The sequence below is a fragment of the Habropoda laboriosa genome, unplaced genomic scaffold (genome assembly GCF_001263275.1).
Source record: "Habropoda laboriosa isolate 0110345459 unplaced genomic scaffold, ASM126327v1 scaffold68, whole genome shotgun sequence".
Classification (NCBI taxonomy): Eukaryota; Metazoa; Arthropoda; class Insecta; order Hymenoptera; family Apidae; genus Habropoda; species Habropoda laboriosa.
Window position 1 is genome coordinate 305,405 of NW_017100195.1, and position 19,223 is coordinate 324,627.

Sequence of the window (19,223 nt, forward strand, 5' to 3'; positions counted from 1 at the left end):
AAATATTACAAACACTTTCATTTAATTTTTATTCATGTCATATAACTTTCATGGTAGTTAAAGAAGTTTATATTTTTTAATCCTTCTGGTAAATAATGTAATCCTGATTCATCTTTTTGTTTCATGTTATAACCTTTGCTATATCCTACAATAAAATTTATATAAAACATTATATGTATATTCTTTTAAATACATTTTATATGGTGATGAATAATGTATAATAATTACCTAGATTTTTCATAAGTTTTGTTGGAGCATTCCTTAAATGTAAAGGTACCTCTGGCTGTGGTCCTTTGTATTCAGCCACTACTCTTTGAGCAGCTCTAAGAGCATCTTCCATTAATCTAGATTTTGGTGCTCTTGCTAAATATGTTGTACATTGTGCCAAAAGGACATCACATTCTGGCATTCCTACCATTTTACAACCATGCATTGTATGTATAGCAATTCCTAAGAATTATTATGCAAAATCATTTCAATATGCTATTAGAATTTAAATATTATAAACAGTTAATATTATGTGAGTGTTTGATACTACCAAGAGCTTTTGGATCTTCTAAACCAATATCTTCACATGCCATTCTTACTAATCTTCGTGCAATGTAAACAGGATCTTCACCACCTAATATCATTCTTGTTAACCAGTAAAGAGAAGCATTTTCATCACTTGCTCTAACAGATTTATGTAGAGCAGAAATTGTATCATAATGCTGGTCACCTTTCTTATCATATAGCATATGAGTTTTTTTAAGACTTTCTTTAATATCATCTAATGTTATAGTTATTGGACCATTTTGTAGAAATTCTTCATCATTTGGTATTTTACATTGAAGTGCTAATTCCAAACCCCCTAATGCTATTCGAGCATCACCATCACATGTTCCTGCTAACCATTCTATAGTTGGTTTATCTATAATGAACTTTGGTACTTGTTCAGTATCTTTTAATTTTTCATTTGAGCTATGTACTATTCCTTCTAGTGAAGATACAGCTCGATTTAGTATAGACACTAAATTAGGTATATTTAGTTTCTCCAAAACAATGACTCTACAACGACTCAAAAGTGCAGAATTTAAACTGAAGGAAGGATTTTCTGTTGTTGCACCAATTAATGTAATAGTACCAGATTCAACAAGAGGCAAAAATACATCTTGTTGAGTTTTATTAAAACGATGTATTTCATCCATGAAAATTACTGTACGTCTATTAAATTTCAACTCATTAGAGGCTATAGTGGCTGCTTCTTTTACTTCATTTACCCCAGCCATTGCAGCAGACAATTTAACATATCTCATTTTACCATTTGATTTATTTTTGCACATGTGAGCTATAACATTTGCCAAAGATGTCTGAAATTAAATAAATCTATATACACATATTCAAATGAATAAAAGTTTAGTACTAGATTGATTTCAATAAAATATTCAAATTAACAGGTTACATATAATTTTGTATAATACCTTTCCACAACCAGGTGGACCCCATAAAATTATGTTTGGTACTTCAAATTTATTTAATAACTGATAAAGAACAGTTGATGGTCCAAGAATGTGTGATTGTCCAACATATCCTGAAAGTGTTGTAGGTCTCATGTGTTCAGCAAGAGGTACGTGATAATTTCCAGATAATTTTTTATTTTCTTTATCTATCTAGAAATTATTATTATTAACAACTAATATCCAACATTCTTACTATTTGTTTCATAAAATAAATAAAAGTAATTACATTGTTCTGACATAAAGTTTTTGGAATTTGATCATCTGCATTTATTGCAGATTCTATTACATCACGTCTTTTTCTTGTGAATCCCAAATCAGTTTTCTTTGTTTTTATACTACTTAATTTTATATATTTCCTAGCAGGACTTTCATTTTTAAAGGATGATGAAGATTCTTTACTTGCTGATTCATTTAAGAATAAACATTTAGTAACATGATTTTCTATTATTGTAGAAGAAAATTCTTCAGAACAGACAGGGCAAGAAACTTTATTGTTATTCATTTTTAAATCTACAAAAATTAAGAAGGATCAATCCTATAATTTATTAAACAGTGTGATTAATATAAAGTATAAAGTATCATATATTCAAAAAGCTTTAAAGTTATCGCTAACTTTTCATAATTTCAAAGAAACTTTCTTACTTTACAAACGAGACAACCTGTTCTATAAGATTACCGCGTGCTGCGCAGAAAAGATTGTTAAAGGAATTTTCGACGCCGATACCGTTATATTGTTGTTCCGTATAACTTAAGCCAGATGATCTTTTTATCACTTTTACGTATCACATATCTTCGATATTTTATTGTAACATTTAGCAATTTCAATATTTAATGTAGCAATAGGAAAGTTAAAGGATCAATCTTCTTTTAAGATTGAAATTTTTATAAACAGGACTACGTTGTGTCGAAACTATTGCTCGATTGATGACGTGGGCCCACGCTATACGTCAAGTAGTGGTTTGACGACGTTTCTCTTGATTTTTTCGAAATAATAGCAATCACAGAAATAAAAATACGATACACATTACAACAGTGATCCATTAATAACAAATTTATGCAATGGAAGTTCGTCGGAGGCGAACAAGAAGATTAGATAATAAGCAGCCACAGGTACAAAGCGCCAAGTTTGATTATGAACATATTCCTAGTAATTGCATTAAAAACGTCGAACAGAACGAGGTAAATAATTAGTTTATATATAACTTTTAACTTTACTTTTAATCTTATTTGAAATTTTTGTTTTTGCTTTTTATTCAATGTTCCTGAATACCGATTGCAATTTTTATTTTTTCGTATAGCATTACACATATACAGTTACACTCATTAATATCCTGCCAATCTTTAAAACAGTATAAGTTTTTTTAAATTAGACCAAACGACTTAAGTTTCTTTGAGAAGTTAGAAGGATTAGTTTGCTAGATGATGTGTACAAAAACTTTCAAAAAAATTGCAATTTGTGGGAATCGCGAAGAAAACTATAAAGATCACTTTTTACAAGTTTTTTATATGAGCTTGTAGTGAAAATTTAAAACATACGTTTTGTAGATATATGTAAATTATATACATGCTGAAAATTTCATCGAAATCGGATGATGCAGAAACAAGCGACGGGCATCGAAAGATGTAAGAATCTTTAGATTTATTACAGTTATAGACCGAAAATCGTGAAAACCTCCGACTTTCACAATTTTTAGTAGCTCATAGCAACGTTGACCGATTTCGATGAAATTTTTAGCATGTATATAATTAACATAAATCTATAAAACGTATGTTTTAAATTTTCACTACAAGCTCAGATAAAAAAGTTCTAAAACGTGACCTTTACAATTTTCTTCGCGATTTCAACAAATTGTAATTTTCTCAAAAGTTTTTGTACACGTCATCTAGTAAACTAATCCTTCTAACTTCTCAAAAAACTCAAATCGTTTGGTCCAATTTAAAAAAAGTTATACTGTGCTAAAGAGTGGCCGGATATTAATGAGCGCAACTGTATGTATATATTTTATTATATTCGTATACATATATATTTTTTGACTAAGTGACATGTTTGCAGTATGAAGTATTATATTAAATCTGCAATACTGTTAATATTTTTAAAAATAGGGAGATGAAAAAATGCTTTCGAATGCGACTGAAAAGTTTAAAATAGTGAAAGAATCGGTAAGTGATGCACCGAGGTCTCGAATTAAAATAAGTCTTGAAATCGATTTGATTTCAGTTATTTTATTAGTGACTGGACTTATTACTCGACTTTATCGCTTAGAAGAACCACGGAGTATAGTGTAAGTTATTTCTTATTTTAATGAAAATATAAAATGAAAATAATTTTATAATTGTTAATTTATTTTCATATATACATTAAACTATAGAAAATTTTAATATTTAAAACTAAAAGCTTGCTTACAAATCGCGGGATTAAGGGATATATTCAAAGTATTTGTCTATCTCTTTCAATTAAGGTAACATTAATTATGGATATTATTTGAAACAGGTTTGATGAATTGCATTATGGAAAATATGTAGGACTCTATATGAAAAGAATATTCTTTTTTGATTCACATCCTCCTTTGGGGAAACAACTTATTTCTGCAGCAGCATATTTAGCTGGATTCAATGGACAATTTAAATTTGACAGAATAGGAAATTCTTACGCAGATATTGTTCCTTTGTTTGCGTTGCGATTAGTGCCAGCGCTATGCGGCAGTCTTCTAATTCCGACAGTTTATCATTTGATTTTAGAATTAGGTCTAAAACAATGGACTGCTGCTTTAGCGGGATTTTTATTATTACTCGGTAATTCATTGTATTATATTTTTAGTTCACTGTACATTTATCTAGTATGTGTGTACACGTGCGTACGTGTATTAAAAAAAAAAGTGAATATAATTCAATTTTCATTATTTGGATTGATATGTATTATAAAATTCAGAAAAGTCATGGATCAACCAACATCTTTGTCCTGGTGGATATGGTTAATTTTGGGTATTGCAAATTTAACATGTGCATTATGGTATAACACAACAGACATTCAAGATGCAAATACTTCTAATAATTGAACTTAGTGTTATAAATCTAATCATCTTTTTTTTTTTTAGTGTAAAATATGTTGGATTATACTCATTGGTTCTTGCATTACTGTTAATTGTTTATGATTATTGGAAATTGATACCAAAGAAAAGTTTATCTAATACAGTATTATGCTTTCATCTTGCAATAAGAATTTTTGTAATATTAAGTGTTATTTGTACCATTTACTTGACTGTGTTTTATATACATTTAACAATACTTTCTAAAGCTGGACCACATGATTCGGTAATGACAAGTGCTTTTCAAGCAAGTTTAGATGGTGGTCTTGCTAGCATTACAAAAGGCCAACCTTTAGAAGTTATACATGGATCACAAATTACTTTAAGACATACATATGGAAGAGCTTGTTGGCTCCATAGTCATAATCATATGTATCCACTAAAATATCCAGATGGAAGAGGTAGTTCTCACCAACAACAAGTTACATGTTACTCATTTAAAGATGTTAACAACTGGTGGATTGTGAAGAAACCAGAAAGAAATGATTTAGTTGTTACAAAACCCAGTGAATCAATAAAGCATGGCGATGTAATACAATTGATACATGGAATTACAAGTCGAGCACTAAATTCACATGATGTTGCAGCTCCAATGACACCTCAGAGTCAGGAGGTGTCATGTTATATTGATTATAATGTGTCTATGCCTGCTCAAAATCTTTGGAGAGTGGAAATTACTAACAAAGATAGTACTGATCATGTTTGGCATGCAATTCAAAGTCAAATACGGTTGATACATGTAAATACAGATTATGCATTAAAATTTAGTGGAAGACAATTGTCTGATTGGGGTTTCAATCAGCATGAAGTAGTGGCAGATAAATTAGTGGATCAAACAGATTCCATATGGAATGTTGAAGAACATAGATATACTAAGAGTGAAGATCAAAAACAAAGAGAAAGGGAATTGATTAATGCTGAAATGATCCCATTACAAGCAACCACTTTAAGTTTTTGGGAGAAATTCGTAGAATTACAAATTAAAATGTTTTTGAGTGGTCAAGAAGGACAAAACAGTCATATGTATTCTAGTGATCCCTTAGATTGGCCATTAATGTCTAGAGGAATTGCATATTGGGTTTCTAATGACAGTAATGTAAATATCTATTGGAATATATTTCTTTGTAGAAATTATCAGAATTCATTAATATTAATCTGTTCCCCTTTATCACAGGCTCAAGTACATCTCCTAGGAAATATAGCAATTTGGTATTCTGGGACAGTATGTGTAATTATATACACCTTTCTTTTAATATTCTATATGTTAAGACGAAGGCGAATGTGTTTTGACATTGCACATGAAGAATGGAACAAATTTTCTAATATTGGAAGCATTTTATTAACTGGATATTTGTTACATTTTTTGCCTTTTATATTTGTTGAAAGAACTCTATTTCTTCATCATTATTTACCAGCATTTGTCTTTAAATTATTGCTTACATCAGCAACAATAGAGCACCTGCATTACTTAATAGGGTATGTTAAAAGATGTTTATATATAGTTTGCTTTTTGAAACAAATTTATAAATAAAAATTTTTTAATTTTCAGAAATCGATATAAGCACAATTTTTTGATGTACATATTAAAATTCAGTACTGTTATATGGATGATTTTTATTATTTATGTATTTAAGAAATTTGCAGTACTTAGTTATGGAACAACTCATTTGAGTGCCAAGGAAGTTTTAAAATTGAGATGGAGAGACACATGGGATTTTATTATACATAAAACATAAGAAACAATCAAACGTAAGATATTTTTAAGTATATACTTATAAAATTGTCATTTACTTGTACCGAAAATTATTTGACGTAGTTTATTCACATCATGAATTGATACTATAAACATACAAAAATTTTAATAATTTTTGTGAGAATATAGATGTTCAAAGTACAAGCATAATATAGATTTATTATTTTTTATATTGTAAAAAATATGTGCTTAACTGATTACATTTTATAAAGTTTTCTTTATTATTATTAAATATAAGCAAATAAATACAAGCAAGCACAAAGTCTGATATTTATAATACTCATATAATTATTTTACGCCATAAAGGTTATGTAGAAAAATAAACATTTACATATTTTATACAAATTATATGTATTTGCGCTCTAAAATATTAGAAAAGGTTGAATAATTAAAAAATAAAATGTAACACAAAAAGATAATGAACAATAGTTTGTATGTCGTTACTATGATCACGTTTTTCTATATTCATATTTCAATTCTTTTATAACATTCTTTTGTACAATAACAATTTCTTAAAAATTATAAATTGATACAACAAAAGTAATTTTAAAGTGATAAACAAAAATGTATTAACATATAGTTTTAATATTGGTATTTATATTGTAAAGCTTTAGACTTTTGTTTACACAATAAACGTTAATATTTCTATATAATACTTCTGTACAGATTTTAAATTTAATTGAAGCATTTATACATTAATAATGACAGCACCGACATAATTTAAAGAACATAATAATGCATATAATATACAACAGAATAAAGCAAATTGTTGTGTTATTACAAATTTAAAATACGTATTTAAATTTTTTTATGTAAGCCAATTTTATTATTGGAATTACATAGTAACACCTTGATACGTAAAAACTATAGATCGAATAAGACCATTTCGTACATCATCCGAACTGTTACCGACACCGAACGTGAAGAATACAGAATTACAGAGCACGTTTTCGGTACAGACTCCCATTGGATACCAACCAAGTTTATTAAAAACCACCCCAACTCGATACACCTATAGTCAAAGATAGGAGTAACTTTGAAAAATATTTGAATACTTTCATCCTTTAAATCTTAAAAGAATTATATGAACATGTACCTTATTTCTCTGAATATAAACAGGTCGATTAAACGTAATTTCCACGAGAGAATTAAAATCTGCTTTTGTTGTAAAGTGTGTATAAGTTAATCGAGTATTATCAGAATCAAGAAGATGAGCATACAAAATTTCATTATATGAAATTAAATCATCGCGAGCCTGAAATGCAAACTGTATGCAGCAATTAATATGAAATTGAAATTCTAATTGTACTTTCCCCCAATTATTTATTTATCTTAATTGTTTAAAACTATTTAACTTACTGGACGAAGAATTTGTGTAGGTATTTGTACACCCAATACACAAATATTTTTATCTACACTAAAAGTCACAGAACAGTCTAATACATTTGTATTAACACAGTGTGATGGATGAAGTACAACTCTTTGACAATAATATTTTGGTCCATCTCGTACACCTCCTTCAACTATAACAGGAGATGAATTATTTACTGACAAATTTTCAGCATCCTTTCTGACTCCATTTTCAATTATTATTGGAGGTGTATTTCGTAATGTATTGCTAGATCCAACATATTGTATGTATGAACAATTAGAACGAGGTCTAGCACTTCTATATTTCTAGAAAAATGGAATCCAATGTAGAGTATTAAAAATTCAAAAGCTACTATACAGTATTTACACAACTTACACCGAAAATATCTAAATGTAGATTAGCTCTGCCTTGTAAATTAGTTGAAAATCCTTCAGGCATTGGTGTTGTATTCCCAGTACATAATATATTCATAAGGATAGCAAAAGTTTCATCTTGAGTAAGTAATGGCGACATTCCTGTCCCTTCTGCAAATTCCTGAGGGTTTAAGCTTAAAAATCTAATTTTTGATAATGCATTTCCAATTACTGACTTTAAAGATTTTCCATCATTAGAATCAAGAGATTTTCTTGTGCACTCAGCTTTGGCCCAACGTTCCACTGCATTAAATAGTTCCATTTCAGAATTTATTTGTAAATTTTCTTGCTCTAGAACTGTCAATAATGTTCCAAACTCAATTTCTTCCCAATTAGGTTCTTTTAAAACTTCATTTGTTTTGGTGCAAATGATATGAAGACACTTGTCCATCAGTACAGGTTCTTCAAATAATTTAGCAAATTCATATGCTCTGCAAGCCTTTTTTGGAGATACATCAGACCATAAATATTTTGTACATGCTTCTACCAGAGAAGGAAGCATATATTTTTTGGCACAATAACATAATTCACAAGCTAGTTCAAAAGAATTTAAATCAACTCTATCTGTATATATGTATTCCAAGAGAGCTTTAAAAGCTTCTGGTTGAACATCTCGGATAGGTATCAGATCATTTTTTTCTGCCATACCCCCAAAAAACATAGCTTCAAAGACAGGACTAGACATGGCCAAAAATAATTTATGCCCTTTTAGTGTTTGTTGATGGGGTTCTTGCCCAACTATAAATTTGCAGTCGGACCATTGTCCTGTTTCTAATAAATATTGACTACGTTCTAAAAGTTTTTGTTTCTTGATCTGCCAATCACAAGGCAGACCCATCTCCACAAAATTCAGAATATAATATTAACTTAGATTCACACAAGTATGCGTTAACTAAACTGTAACAGTGAAGAGAAAAAATAGAAAAAGATATAAAAGAAGACCAAGTTACACAAAAGGTTCTAAATATCATAAGAGTAATATTCTGACGTATTAAGCTTGATGTCCATACGTACCTATCCTTTCGCGATACGTGTTATCGCTATAAATACAAAATATGACATAAACGGTGCCAAAAAAATCCGTATAGTAGTTCAATGAGCATCAAAATACGCGCGAGAAAAGTAAGAATTTTTCCATATTACAGATTTGTGTAACCCACCATATGGATTTAGATTGTGCAGTTTATTTAAAATTGCAATCCTAAAAATAGTTTTCTGGTTGATTAAAGAAATTCCGAATTACAAGCAGATCGTACAAGTGCAAAAACCCGTACCTCAATGCGTCGAATGCTACGCCATCTTGGTTATGCCTGCACTCCATTACATCGTTTTTCCAAAGTCGTTGATGCTCTGTCTCAACGACTTTCAACGTAGTTTTTGGTAATACGCGCAACTTTTCAAGTTCTATTTGATTTAAATAAATATATATGTACGAAGAAAGAGTAATCTTTATGTTGTCAACTTCGAAACAACGAACATTCAAACAGTGTCGAGTACAGTGCAAATAACCAAAAATCTCGAAGATGCTGGAATATTTTCAAATTGAAGAATGTGAAAGTTTGCATCTACAATAGCTGTCAGTTTTCTTGAATAAAAATTAAAGGTTCTCCCTGATCATCGTGTATGAATCAAGAGATGAATTGAATTTAAAGTTTTCCGCGAGTTTTTCATTGGCTTTGATGACCGTTGTGAATTTTCCCAATGGCGCATGCACGGCTCAGCTGTGTGCAATCGCGACCAATTTACGTAGAAAAATAATGTATTTTATAGTATTTTTATTCAATTAGACGGAGTACTGGATACGGTATTCGTAATATTAGGTACGTTAGAATGAATTTTCTTCTGACATTAATTAACCAATGATGAAAATCACGGTATACCTAGAAAATCTTTTGTGACGGATTCAGAAGCACCTGCATTGGATCCACCTTAACTCTGCAAGCTTCCTGACAGACTTCTTTGACTTGTCATTTCGTGACTTTTTTATTTTGTATTAAAACATGAAAATGCAGATAATACGTTTATATTTGTTTAATTATTTTTACAATTTGCATTCTTACCGTAAAAATTTTTTTTTCATGAAAGTGGTATGATGAAATGGTAAAATTTTGTTTATTCCTTGATATTTGATTTAAGATGCGAAACATTTAAATAAGTATTTATTTTAAAAAAATGTTGCTTTTTTAAATAACTGTATATTTACTTTTTAAACAATTTAACAACCTTGATTTGTTAATGATCTTTTCTTTTGTATATAAATCATGTTGAGTCATCATTTATTATGTCTTACAGTATTTTTGAATATATTTTTATATATTTTAAATATAATTATATCTTATTACTTGAATACATAAAATAATATGAACATAATGTATGGAAACTGAATTATTTTCATAGTTATTTCAAAGTTATTAGTAATCATGAAGTTTGTATCATCTAAAACTATGTATACATGAAAATTTAATTTTTTTTAAATACTCTTGGTTATTTTGTTTTGAAGAAAAATAACATTTTTATATCTTCTTTTTATAGCAGTGTGGCAATAGTGATTATTTGTTAATGCTTTTGCTTAATAGTTTCTTAAAAAAAAATATTTATATTTTTACATATTATTATAGAAAAAGTTTTATCAATGTTGTTTATTATTTCAGACAACATGGACTGCCCATCCAGTATTGCAACAGTGCATAAATTGTGCTCATATTGCATGTAGCCTTTCATCTTGCATTATTTTTGATGCACCCAAAAGAATATTACATTTTTAAAGGAAATTATTCCTAGCTTCTAATAAGAGAAATGGATGCTGTACGTGATGAGGACAGGCGCAGGCGCCTGAGGGTGCTGGAGGAACGTATTAGAGATCCAAGAAGCATTACAAATATTGATTGTTTATTGGATACAGTTCAAGCCCTGGTGGCAGATTGTGATCATCCCAGTGTAAAACGTATGAAAAATATAGAAGCATATATGAATAGATGTGAGTATTTAATTGTTTTATTACAGTAAAAAACATTTTCATTGAATAGTACAGCACTATAATATAAAGTAGTAGATATTTTATTTTTTTAAATTGTAAAGTATATATTTAAACAATCTTGGAATTATGTGACTTTTATAAGGGTAAACTTTAGCAGAAACTGTTTATGTCTGCAGATGATTCAGTGGCTCAAGATATTTGTAAAATGCGAATGCGTACAGATGACTTCACTCTAATAAAAGTGATAGGTCGTGGAGCATTTGGGGAAGTACAGTTGGTACGGCATAAATCTACTCAGAAAGTATATGCTATGAAATTACTCAGTAAATTTGAAATGGTAAGAAACATAAATTATATTATAAGTAAATTAAATTATGTGTGTAATATGTATTTCATTTTTCACATTTTGTAGATCAAACGATCAGATTCTGCTTTTTTTTGGGAAGAGCTTGATATAATGGCACATGCTAATTCACAATGGATAGTTCAGCTCCATTTTGCTTTTCAAGATCAAAAATATCTGTACATGGTAATGGATTATATGCCAGGTGGTGATTTAGTGAACTTAATGTCAAACTATGATGTGCCAGAAAAGTGGGCTAAATTCTATTGTGCAGAAGTGGTGCTTGCATTAGATGCAATACATCTTATGGGATTTGTTCATAGAGATGTAAAGCCAGATAATATGTTACTTGATAAGTATGGTCATCTAAAACTTGCAGATTTTGGTACTTGCATGAGGATGGATATTGTATGTATAGTTTTTGCAACATTTTATATGAAATTTATATAAAAGTATCGTTATATGAAAATATTTAATTACTATGTACGCTTTTTTAGGATGGTCTTGTTCGATCTGATACTGCAGTAGGTACGCCTGATTATATATCGCCCGAGGTACTTCAGTCTCAGGGTGGCGAAGGTGTATATGGAAGAGAGTGTGACTGGTGGTCAGTTGGTGTGTTTTTATATGAAATGCTTGTTGGTGATACTCCTTTTTATGCGGATTCATTGGTTGGAACATATTCAAAAATTATGGATCATAGAAATTCGTTACATTTTCCTCAAGAACTTAATATCTCTCATTCTGCTAAGAATTTGATATGTGGTTTTCTTACGGACAGAACTAAACGTCTGGGAAGAAATGGTGTAGAAGAAATAAAAAATCATCCATTCTTTAAAAATGATCAATGGACTTTTGAAAATTTACGAGAATGTGTGCCACCTGTGGTACCAGAACTTTCTGGTGATGATGACACTAGTAATTTTGACGATGTTGATAAAGAGGATGGACCAGAGGAAAGTTTTCCAATTCCAAAAGCATTCTCTGGAGACCATTTGCCTTTTATTGGTTTTACATATTCAGGAGATTATCAATTAATGGTTTCTAGTGGCAAAGAATCGGTAGATGGGTTAGAAAATCATATCAATAATGGTACAAGCGATGATATGAAAGTTTCTCAATTAGAAAATTTATTGGATAAAGAGAAAAGGCAAGTAGAATCTTTGGAGTCAAGACAAAAAGCTTTGACAACACAGTTAGAAGCTATGACACGTCGAGAAACTGAATTATGTGAAGAAATAGGGAGAGCGGATAAGGAATTGACATTATTGAGGCATAACTATAAGGAAGCACAACGTAGGGTAGAGCACGAAACGGAATCGCGCAGGAAAGCAGAGTCATTATTTGTAGAACTGAAAAAGAAGTTTGATGAAGAGCAAACAAAAAGAGCACGTGATGTAAGTAATTCGCAGCAAACTTCTGAACGTGTTACATCTTTAGAAAAACAAATTAAAGAAATGCAGTCGAAGTTAGAAAGAGAAACAGAAACAGTAACAAGGTTACGGAAGCAAGCTACGGAAATTACTGTTGCTCGTCAAGCTGCAGAACAAATGGCAAATGAATTACAAGTGGCGAGAGCACAGTTACAGGCGCAACGAGATAATCTACAACAGGAAGTGGCTACTCTACAAGTAAGTGTTTATGTGTAAAAGAGATGGGTAGAAGTATTTGGTTTTAATAATAAAATTGTTTCTATGTATAATTTCACAGGGGCAGTTGTCGAAAGAACGTAGTTCTCGGTCACAAGCGTCATCGTTAACTGCTGAATTAGAAAGTCGTCTCTCTGCTCTTCATCTTGAACTTGAGCACAGTCGAGAGAAAGAAGATAAGGCGATCATGGATAATAGACAATTAAGTGAAAAAATTTCAGCATTGGAAAAGGAAGCTGCAAGTTTAACCCTTGAATTAAAGGCTGCACAAGCTAGGTATAATCAAGAAGTAGTGGCTCATCAAGAAACGGAACGATCGCGTATATTATCTAAAGAAGAAGCTAATTTGGAAGTTGTTAAAGGTAATTTTATTCACTTTTACATTCAACAATTGAGACATTATTTTTTTAAAAGTTGTATACTTCTATTCTAATGTATCAGGGCGAGAGAATAAAATATTTAAAGATAATGTCCACTAGTTTTTATAAACTCTTAGTTTGAAATGTTACTGATGTACTTATTTTAAATTATTGTAAATATTCTGATTATTGTTTTCTGTGTATAAAATGTAATATGTCATATTACACAGGGTGTTAGCGAAAAGGGCCACTCTCTTTGAGGGTGTATAGTACTTATTAAACTGAGTAAAAAATACTTAGTAAGCACAGATTGAAAAATCTTTATCGTCGAAGATACAGGCGATTTTCTGTTGTAGTAACATAAGTGGTTTGCTTCTTTTGTTTGACAAATACGGTTTCAGGAACAATTATTGTCAGGTGCAGTGTATATATCTTGTTAGCTAATATATTACTTCATTTTTTGGAGGATGTGCCCTTTAACGAAAAATTGATGATTTATACAAGATGGAGCTCCCTTATTTTGTATTCCTTGTTAGACAATACTTAAATCGTATATTTCCTGAGAGATGGGTCAGATGGGATTGTTGTATGGCACCCGATTTTAATCCTTTAGTTTTTATGGGATGATGTTAAAGACTTAGTTTTTCTTAGTAGTTCTTTAATAGGAAGATGCCAAGCACGTGTGGAAATGGAAGGAGGACATGTAGAACATCTTTTATAAACATCGAAGAGAAGATGACGATAAGATAAAATTGATTTTCGTACCATATTCGTTGAATGAAAGAAGCAAATCACTGGTGTTAGCAAAACAGAAAATCGCTTCTATCTTTGACTGTATGGATTTTTCGACGTACGTTATATGCTCCTAAAGTCAGTAACTATGTTTTTTTGTAACACCCTGTATATTATATTGTATTTAAATATCATTAACTAATGGTATGTTGTGCATGTCATCAATTTTTTTTTTTTTTTTTTTTTGCAACAGTTGCATTATATTCATGTACGTATGTACTCTATTATTAGATCTATGTATTTTTGTTTTGTTTTATTAATTCTATTACTAATTACAATTTTTCAAATTTCCGGCTGCACGTGCTTAATGGTATTTCTATTTACGTATGTACATTATTGAACCCGTATTTGTAAATTTGATGTTAGTTATGCTTATATATTAATGTAATATTAACAGCATTACAAGCAAAACTGAATGAAGAGAAAAGTGGAAGGCAACGTGCTGAATTACTTGCACAAGAAAAAGAAAGACAAACCTCTATGCTTTCCGTGGATTATCGTCAGATACAGCAGCGATTACAGAAATTGGAGGGAGAGCATAGGCAAGAAGTGGAAAAGGTAAAAGTGCTACAGGGTCAGGTTGAACAAGAACAGCAGAAAAGAAACGTTCTGCAGACTGATTTGGCACAGCAGTCATCTGAAGCAGGAAGATTACGTGCTAGGGAACAGCAGTTAGTTGGTGAAGTTGCTCAACTAAGAGAAGCGAAACGACAGATAGAGGAGGAATTACATCACTTGAAAACTCAGAGAAATGTGGATCAGTTGCAAACTAAAGAGCTGCAAGAACAATTAGAAGCAGAAGCTTATTTTTCGGTAAATTCATATTTTAATTGAACTATTATTAAGAAAGTTATTATTTTATTCCTGTAGTTTTGTTATACATTTTAATTTGCTACTTCCAGACTCTTTATAAAACACAGACGCAAGAACTTCGAGAAGAACTTGATGAAAAAATACGATTACAACAAGAATTAGAAGAAGAACGTAGTTCTCTAGTACATCAATTACAGTTATCCTTAGCAAGAGCAGACAGTGAAGCCTTAGCGAGGTCAATAGCTGAAGAAACCGTAGCAGATCTCGAGAAGGAACGAACAATGAAAGAATTAGAGTATAAAGATGGAGTAGCTAAACATCACCAGGAATTGAATTCGAAAGAACAGATTATAAATCGGCTTAAGGACAGTGAAAGTGACCTTAAGAAAAGTGTCGATCAGTATCTTAAAGAAAAGGAAGATATAAATAAACGGTTTAAGGACTTGCAAGATCAACTTTCTAAGGCGCAATCTAATGCAGAAGAAATAGATAAGCTCAGCAGTAAACTGAAAACTGAGCAACTATTGAAACAACAGGCAGTTAATAAGTTAGCAGAGATTATGAATAGGAAAGATTTATCTTCGAGTGGTAAATCTAAGAACAAAGCATCCGCAGCAGATTTAAGGAAAAAGGAAAAAGATTACAGACGTTTACAACAGGAGCTTACCCAGGAGAGAGAAAAATACGGGCAATTGGCAGCTAAATGGCAAAAAGATTTACAAGATTTACAAGTAAAGAAAATATTAAATGTTATCAATTTGTACAAATACCTGTATATTATTTAGTATCATTACATTTTTATAGGCACAATTGGTGGAAGAAAATCAAGCGAAATTAAGGTTACAAATGGAACTTGATTCGAAAGATTCCGAGATAGAAACATTACAAATGAAGATCGCGTCGCTCAACTCTGAAACCGCTAGCGTTTCGTCTGTAGAAAATGACGGGGAGGATTCTGTTTTATCGGAACACGGTACCATGCGATTAGAAGGTTGGTTAAATGTGCCAAATAAACAGAATATTAAAAGGCACGGGTGGAAGAAGCAATACGTTGTTGTCTCTTCGAAGAAGATAATATTTTACAATAGCGAGAACGATAAATTAAACGCTGATCCAGTTTTAATATTGGATCTAAATAAAGTCTTCCACGTTAGATCTGTTACTCAGGGTGATGTCATCCGAGCTGATGCCAAAGATATTCCGAGAATTTTTCAGGTAGGTAATATGCTTAACAATCAATTTGTTACTCACTATATCTTTCTTGTATCTTCCTTTCTTGCTTGTAGTTATTATACGCTGGTGAAGGCGAAGCAAGACGTCCTGGTGATGAAGGAAATACATTGCCCGGAGTGGAACTGCCGCAACTTACGGATAAACCAGGCACGCAATCGTTAAAAGGTCACGAATTCGTATCAATATCGTATCACATGCCAACTACTTGTGAGGTATGCTCCAAGCAACTGTGGCATATGTTCCGACCGCCGCCGGCCCTTGAGTGTCGAAGTGAGTACGAGACAACAGGAATAATGTTTCGTTTGTTGAATTTTTATGCGTCACTGATTATGCTTCTCAGATTTGAACATGTTGTTTCAAAGTTTTTGCTCCATTTGTGGATTAATATCGTTTTAAAATATTTTAAAGATATTCCCGAAACATTTCTTGCAAATTCGCGTTGACAGGATATCAAATATGCTTTTGAAATATTTTTTGGGTACCATAAAAATCCATTTTTTTTTTTTTTTTTTTTAGAAAGTTTCAACACACTCGACGAAACTTTTTTCATTGTCCAATATTGATAATTATTTAGCTCGTAATCATATAATATCATCCATAATACCAAATTGTTATGCTTTTGCACAGGGTGTCGTATAAAAGTACATAAGGAGCATTTGGATAAAAAGGAGGATGCCATAGCACCGTGCAAATTGCACTACGATCCAAACAGCGCCCGTGAACTATTAATTTTAGCTGGTAGCCCTGACGAACAGAAATATTGGGTTGCGAGATTATCTAGACGTGTACAAAAATGTGGCTACAAGGCGAACTCGCACGTCGATGGCACGGGGCAGCGTGTCTCGCCAAGGTAGCGTAGCCGTGCGACTCAACGTAACTGGAGACTAAGTAGCTCTCTTGTATTGTGGCATCGCATGATTGGGTGTAGCGAGGTTAGAGTCGTTTGATTTTTCTTGCACTCTCATATTTTTACACGAATCGTTGATTGGTTTTCCAACGAATACAGAATACACAAAAAAGACACGACGTTGATGGTAGTTCATTCAGCGTTCCGTAAGTGCTTTCCGTTTATACAAATGGAAAATAAACATGAAATATCATTGCCGATTATGTTGTAGATCACCTTACATTTAAGTACTCTTTTCTTTTTTAAATCTGGAAACGTAATATGACAATACTTTAGGTAAGCTGGCACGAGTGTGTTGCGCAACTGTTTTCATTAAACGTTTGAGTATTTCAAGAGTACACATAGTCGCTATATTTGATACATCGAAATTGTATATAAATGTCATTCGATAGATCGAAGCAATATAAACTTTATCGTTTTCTAATTTTTTAACATAGCGGTTATTGGAATGCTGACTTCTCTTTGGTTTAGTTAAAAACGTGAATGGAACATTGTTAATTAGTTTGATTTGATTCAAGTGTTATTTGCATGCGCTTAAACAGTAGCATACGGTTTTGTCAAAAATGTTATTTTTGTTTATTCTATTTCTACTGATTTTTCGGCAACTTTAAAATAAGCAAACTGATTTCCAACAAATAAATGTATTATATTATTATAACATTAACTAATCGATCGTTTAAAGCTTTCAGCAATCAAATCTGTTGCTTCCACAGTTTGGAGTTATAGTCATATATTATAATAAGGGGATTCATATAGTTTTTCATTTCTTTACATACGTTTTTTTTTTTGTTTTTTAACAAAAACTGCATGTCAATACTTAAGAAATATGATATATAGAATGACAAAGTATGTTTTATATCGTGCACGGCAATCATTAGTTTTGATTAGTTTTGATAGTGATAAGAGTTTACACTTACAGGGATTACTTTTAGTAGAGAATTTAATGTAATTGTTAAAAATTATTATAGTAATTTGGGAAACAATTAAAAATTGCGAAGAGTGTCTTTTATGTCATCTTTAAATAGAAAATTCGACAATTTTAAAAGTAAATCCTGTAATTCTGAATATGAATCAACAAAATTATCATAAATTACAATGCTTTTTTTATTGAATTGGGGCTTTTACATTTATTTCTACCATCTTTCATAGACAAAAACCGCTACTGTGCTTTTGGAGCTTTTTTTTCTTTTTGTATTAGTTTACTTTTTTGATATATCTCGGTAAATTCCATATTACCGATCCTTTGAAAGTCGAATTTTATTAATAACAATTTGCACGTTTCAGGGAGTCTACCAGATCCACTTTGAAGCCATATTTATCGGTGCAACAACGATCCGCGACTCTACCAGCAAATGCCAGTATGGGCAAGTGACCTTAGCTAGCATCGACAATACTCGATTGGAATTCGTTGCTTCGACGTCCTTCCTAATCGATCAAATTAAGCGAATAAATTCAATCAATTGCTCAGGCGAATCGTTCATAATAGGATTCGAATGTGCATAGTAATTGTCGAGGCTCCGTGTCACCTGGAGAACGTGAATCTGGAGTACATGTGTCTTAAAAAGCATCCGATCCGAAAATTGTTACCAACTTTTTGACGAGCACGAGGAAACTTAACGAAATCGTTCGTTGACACTTTTACTTGTATCGATCGTTATTTGTAGGTATACCTTTGTTAATCGAATCAAACGTGACTCTGATATATGTATTTAGAGGATTATGGAAGTTAAGTGGTCGAAAGGAAGTTAAGGAAATAAGACTCATTAGCGAATGCCATGTGATGAAAGCCGCCAGGAGAAGGACACGAGGTGATTAACGAGCAGAAGCGTGCAGCTGTTATTTATGAAGCAAGATGATGATAATAGCGTTTATTGAAACGTTGTCGGACTGTAACATTATATTCGATAATATCGTACTTGACGGGCAAGTTTATCGACAACTCGTGTAGTTTTCTCAAGAGACTATCATATGTTGTTTTATGTGTTTTTCACACGGGCGAACGGATGGAATTTTTATGGTGATTTATT

At 31.4% G+C, this 19,223-nt stretch overlaps 4 protein-coding genes across 4 annotated transcripts; 2 read left to right on the top strand and 2 right to left on the bottom strand.

Annotated features, from left to right (window-relative positions):
• Positions 1–32: 32 nt before the first annotated feature.
• On the bottom strand, positions 33–2,200 carry LOC108570314 (ATPase WRNIP1-like). The gene is made up of 6 exons (XM_017932153.1): positions 2,142–2,200; positions 1,726–2,009; positions 1,461–1,649; positions 539–1,349; positions 229–450; positions 33–145 (listed from the first exon to the last, which is right to left on the bottom strand). The coding sequence occupies exons 2-6, from the start codon at positions 1,999–2,001 to the stop codon at positions 33–35; spliced, it is 1,611 nt and encodes a 536-aa protein (XP_017787642.1). The 5' UTR covers positions 2,002–2,009; positions 2,142–2,200.
• Positions 2,201–2,548: 348 nt separating this feature from the next.
• LOC108570313 (protein O-mannosyltransferase 1) lies at positions 2,549–6,321 on the top strand. The gene is made up of 7 exons (XM_017932152.1): positions 2,549–2,678; positions 3,603–3,781; positions 3,991–4,340; positions 4,377–4,509; positions 4,595–5,681; positions 5,760–6,061; positions 6,135–6,321. The coding sequence occupies exons 1-7, from the start codon at positions 2,559–2,561 to the stop codon at positions 6,319–6,321; spliced, it is 2,358 nt and encodes a 785-aa protein (XP_017787641.1). The 5' UTR covers positions 2,549–2,558.
• An 852-nt stretch (positions 6,322–7,173) lies between these two features.
• Positions 7,174–9,317, bottom strand: LOC108570292 (BTB/POZ domain-containing protein 6-like). The gene is made up of 5 exons (XM_017932131.1): positions 9,138–9,317; positions 8,068–9,020; positions 7,698–8,015; positions 7,435–7,593; positions 7,174–7,350 (listed from the first exon to the last, which is right to left on the bottom strand). Exons 2-5 carry the CDS (start codon positions 8,959–8,961, stop codon positions 7,174–7,176), a joined length of 1,548 nt encoding a protein of 515 aa, XP_017787620.1. The 5' UTR covers positions 8,962–9,020; positions 9,138–9,317.
• Positions 9,318–9,864: 547 nt separating this feature from the next.
• On the top strand, positions 9,865–18,568 carry LOC108570307 (rho-associated protein kinase 2). Its single transcript, XM_017932145.1, has 12 exons — positions 9,865–9,943; positions 10,775–11,100; positions 11,277–11,437; positions 11,513–11,851; positions 11,941–13,074; positions 13,154–13,454; positions 14,641–15,056; positions 15,146–15,787; positions 15,861–16,271; positions 16,343–16,559; positions 16,917–17,139; positions 18,481–18,568. Exons 2-12 carry the CDS (start codon positions 10,920–10,922, stop codon positions 18,566–18,568), a joined length of 4,113 nt encoding a protein of 1,370 aa, XP_017787634.1. The 5' UTR covers positions 9,865–9,943; positions 10,775–10,919.
• The last annotated feature ends 655 nt before the right edge of the window (positions 18,569–19,223 follow it).

What these genes read in the sequence shown, in the direction of transcription:
- LOC108570314 (XM_017932153.1), bottom strand. Translation starts at nt 2,001, where the DNA reads ATGAATAACAATAAAGTTTCTTGCCCTGTCTGTTCTGAAGAATTTTCT. An exon ending in AAACTTTATGTCAGAACAAT is followed by an intron (nt 1,650 to 1,725) that starts GTAATTACTTTT and finishes AATAATTTCTAG; the next exon opens with ATAGATAAAGAAAATAAAAA. An exon ending in GTCCACCTGGTTGTGGAAAG is followed by an intron (nt 1,350 to 1,460) that starts GTATTATACAAA and finishes ATTTAATTTCAG; the next exon opens with ACATCTTTGGCAAATGTTAT.
- LOC108570313 (XM_017932152.1), top strand. Translation starts at nt 2,559, where the DNA reads ATGGAAGTTCGTCGGAGGCGAACAAGAAGATTAGATAATAAGCAGCCA. An exon ending in AAAACGTCGAACAGAACGAG is followed by an intron (nt 2,679 to 3,602) that starts GTAAATAATTAG and finishes TTTTAAAAATAG; the next exon opens with GGAGATGAAAAAATGCTTTC. An exon ending in GAAGAACCACGGAGTATAGT is followed by an intron (nt 3,782 to 3,990) that starts GTAAGTTATTTC and finishes TATTTGAAACAG; the next exon opens with GTTTGATGAATTGCATTATG.
- LOC108570292 (XM_017932131.1), bottom strand. Translation starts at nt 8,961, where the DNA reads ATGGGTCTGCCTTGTGATTGGCAGATCAAGAAACAAAAACTTTTAGAA. An exon ending in GTGTAAGTTGTGTAAATACT is followed by an intron (nt 8,016 to 8,067) that starts GTATAGTAGCTT and finishes CCATTTTTCTAG; the next exon opens with AAATATAGAAGTGCTAGACC. An exon ending in CTACACAAATTCTTCGTCCA is followed by an intron (nt 7,594 to 7,697) that starts GTAAGTTAAATA and finishes TTTGCATTTCAG; the next exon opens with GCTCGCGATGATTTAATTTC.
- LOC108570307 (XM_017932145.1), top strand. Translation starts at nt 10,920, where the DNA reads ATGGATGCTGTACGTGATGAGGACAGGCGCAGGCGCCTGAGGGTGCTG. An exon ending in CTTGCATGAGGATGGATATT is followed by an intron (nt 11,852 to 11,940) that starts GTATGTATAGTT and finishes ACGCTTTTTTAG; the next exon opens with GATGGTCTTGTTCGATCTGA. An exon ending in AAGCAGAAGCTTATTTTTCG is followed by an intron (nt 15,057 to 15,145) that starts GTAAATTCATAT and finishes TGCTACTTCCAG; the next exon opens with ACTCTTTATAAAACACAGAC.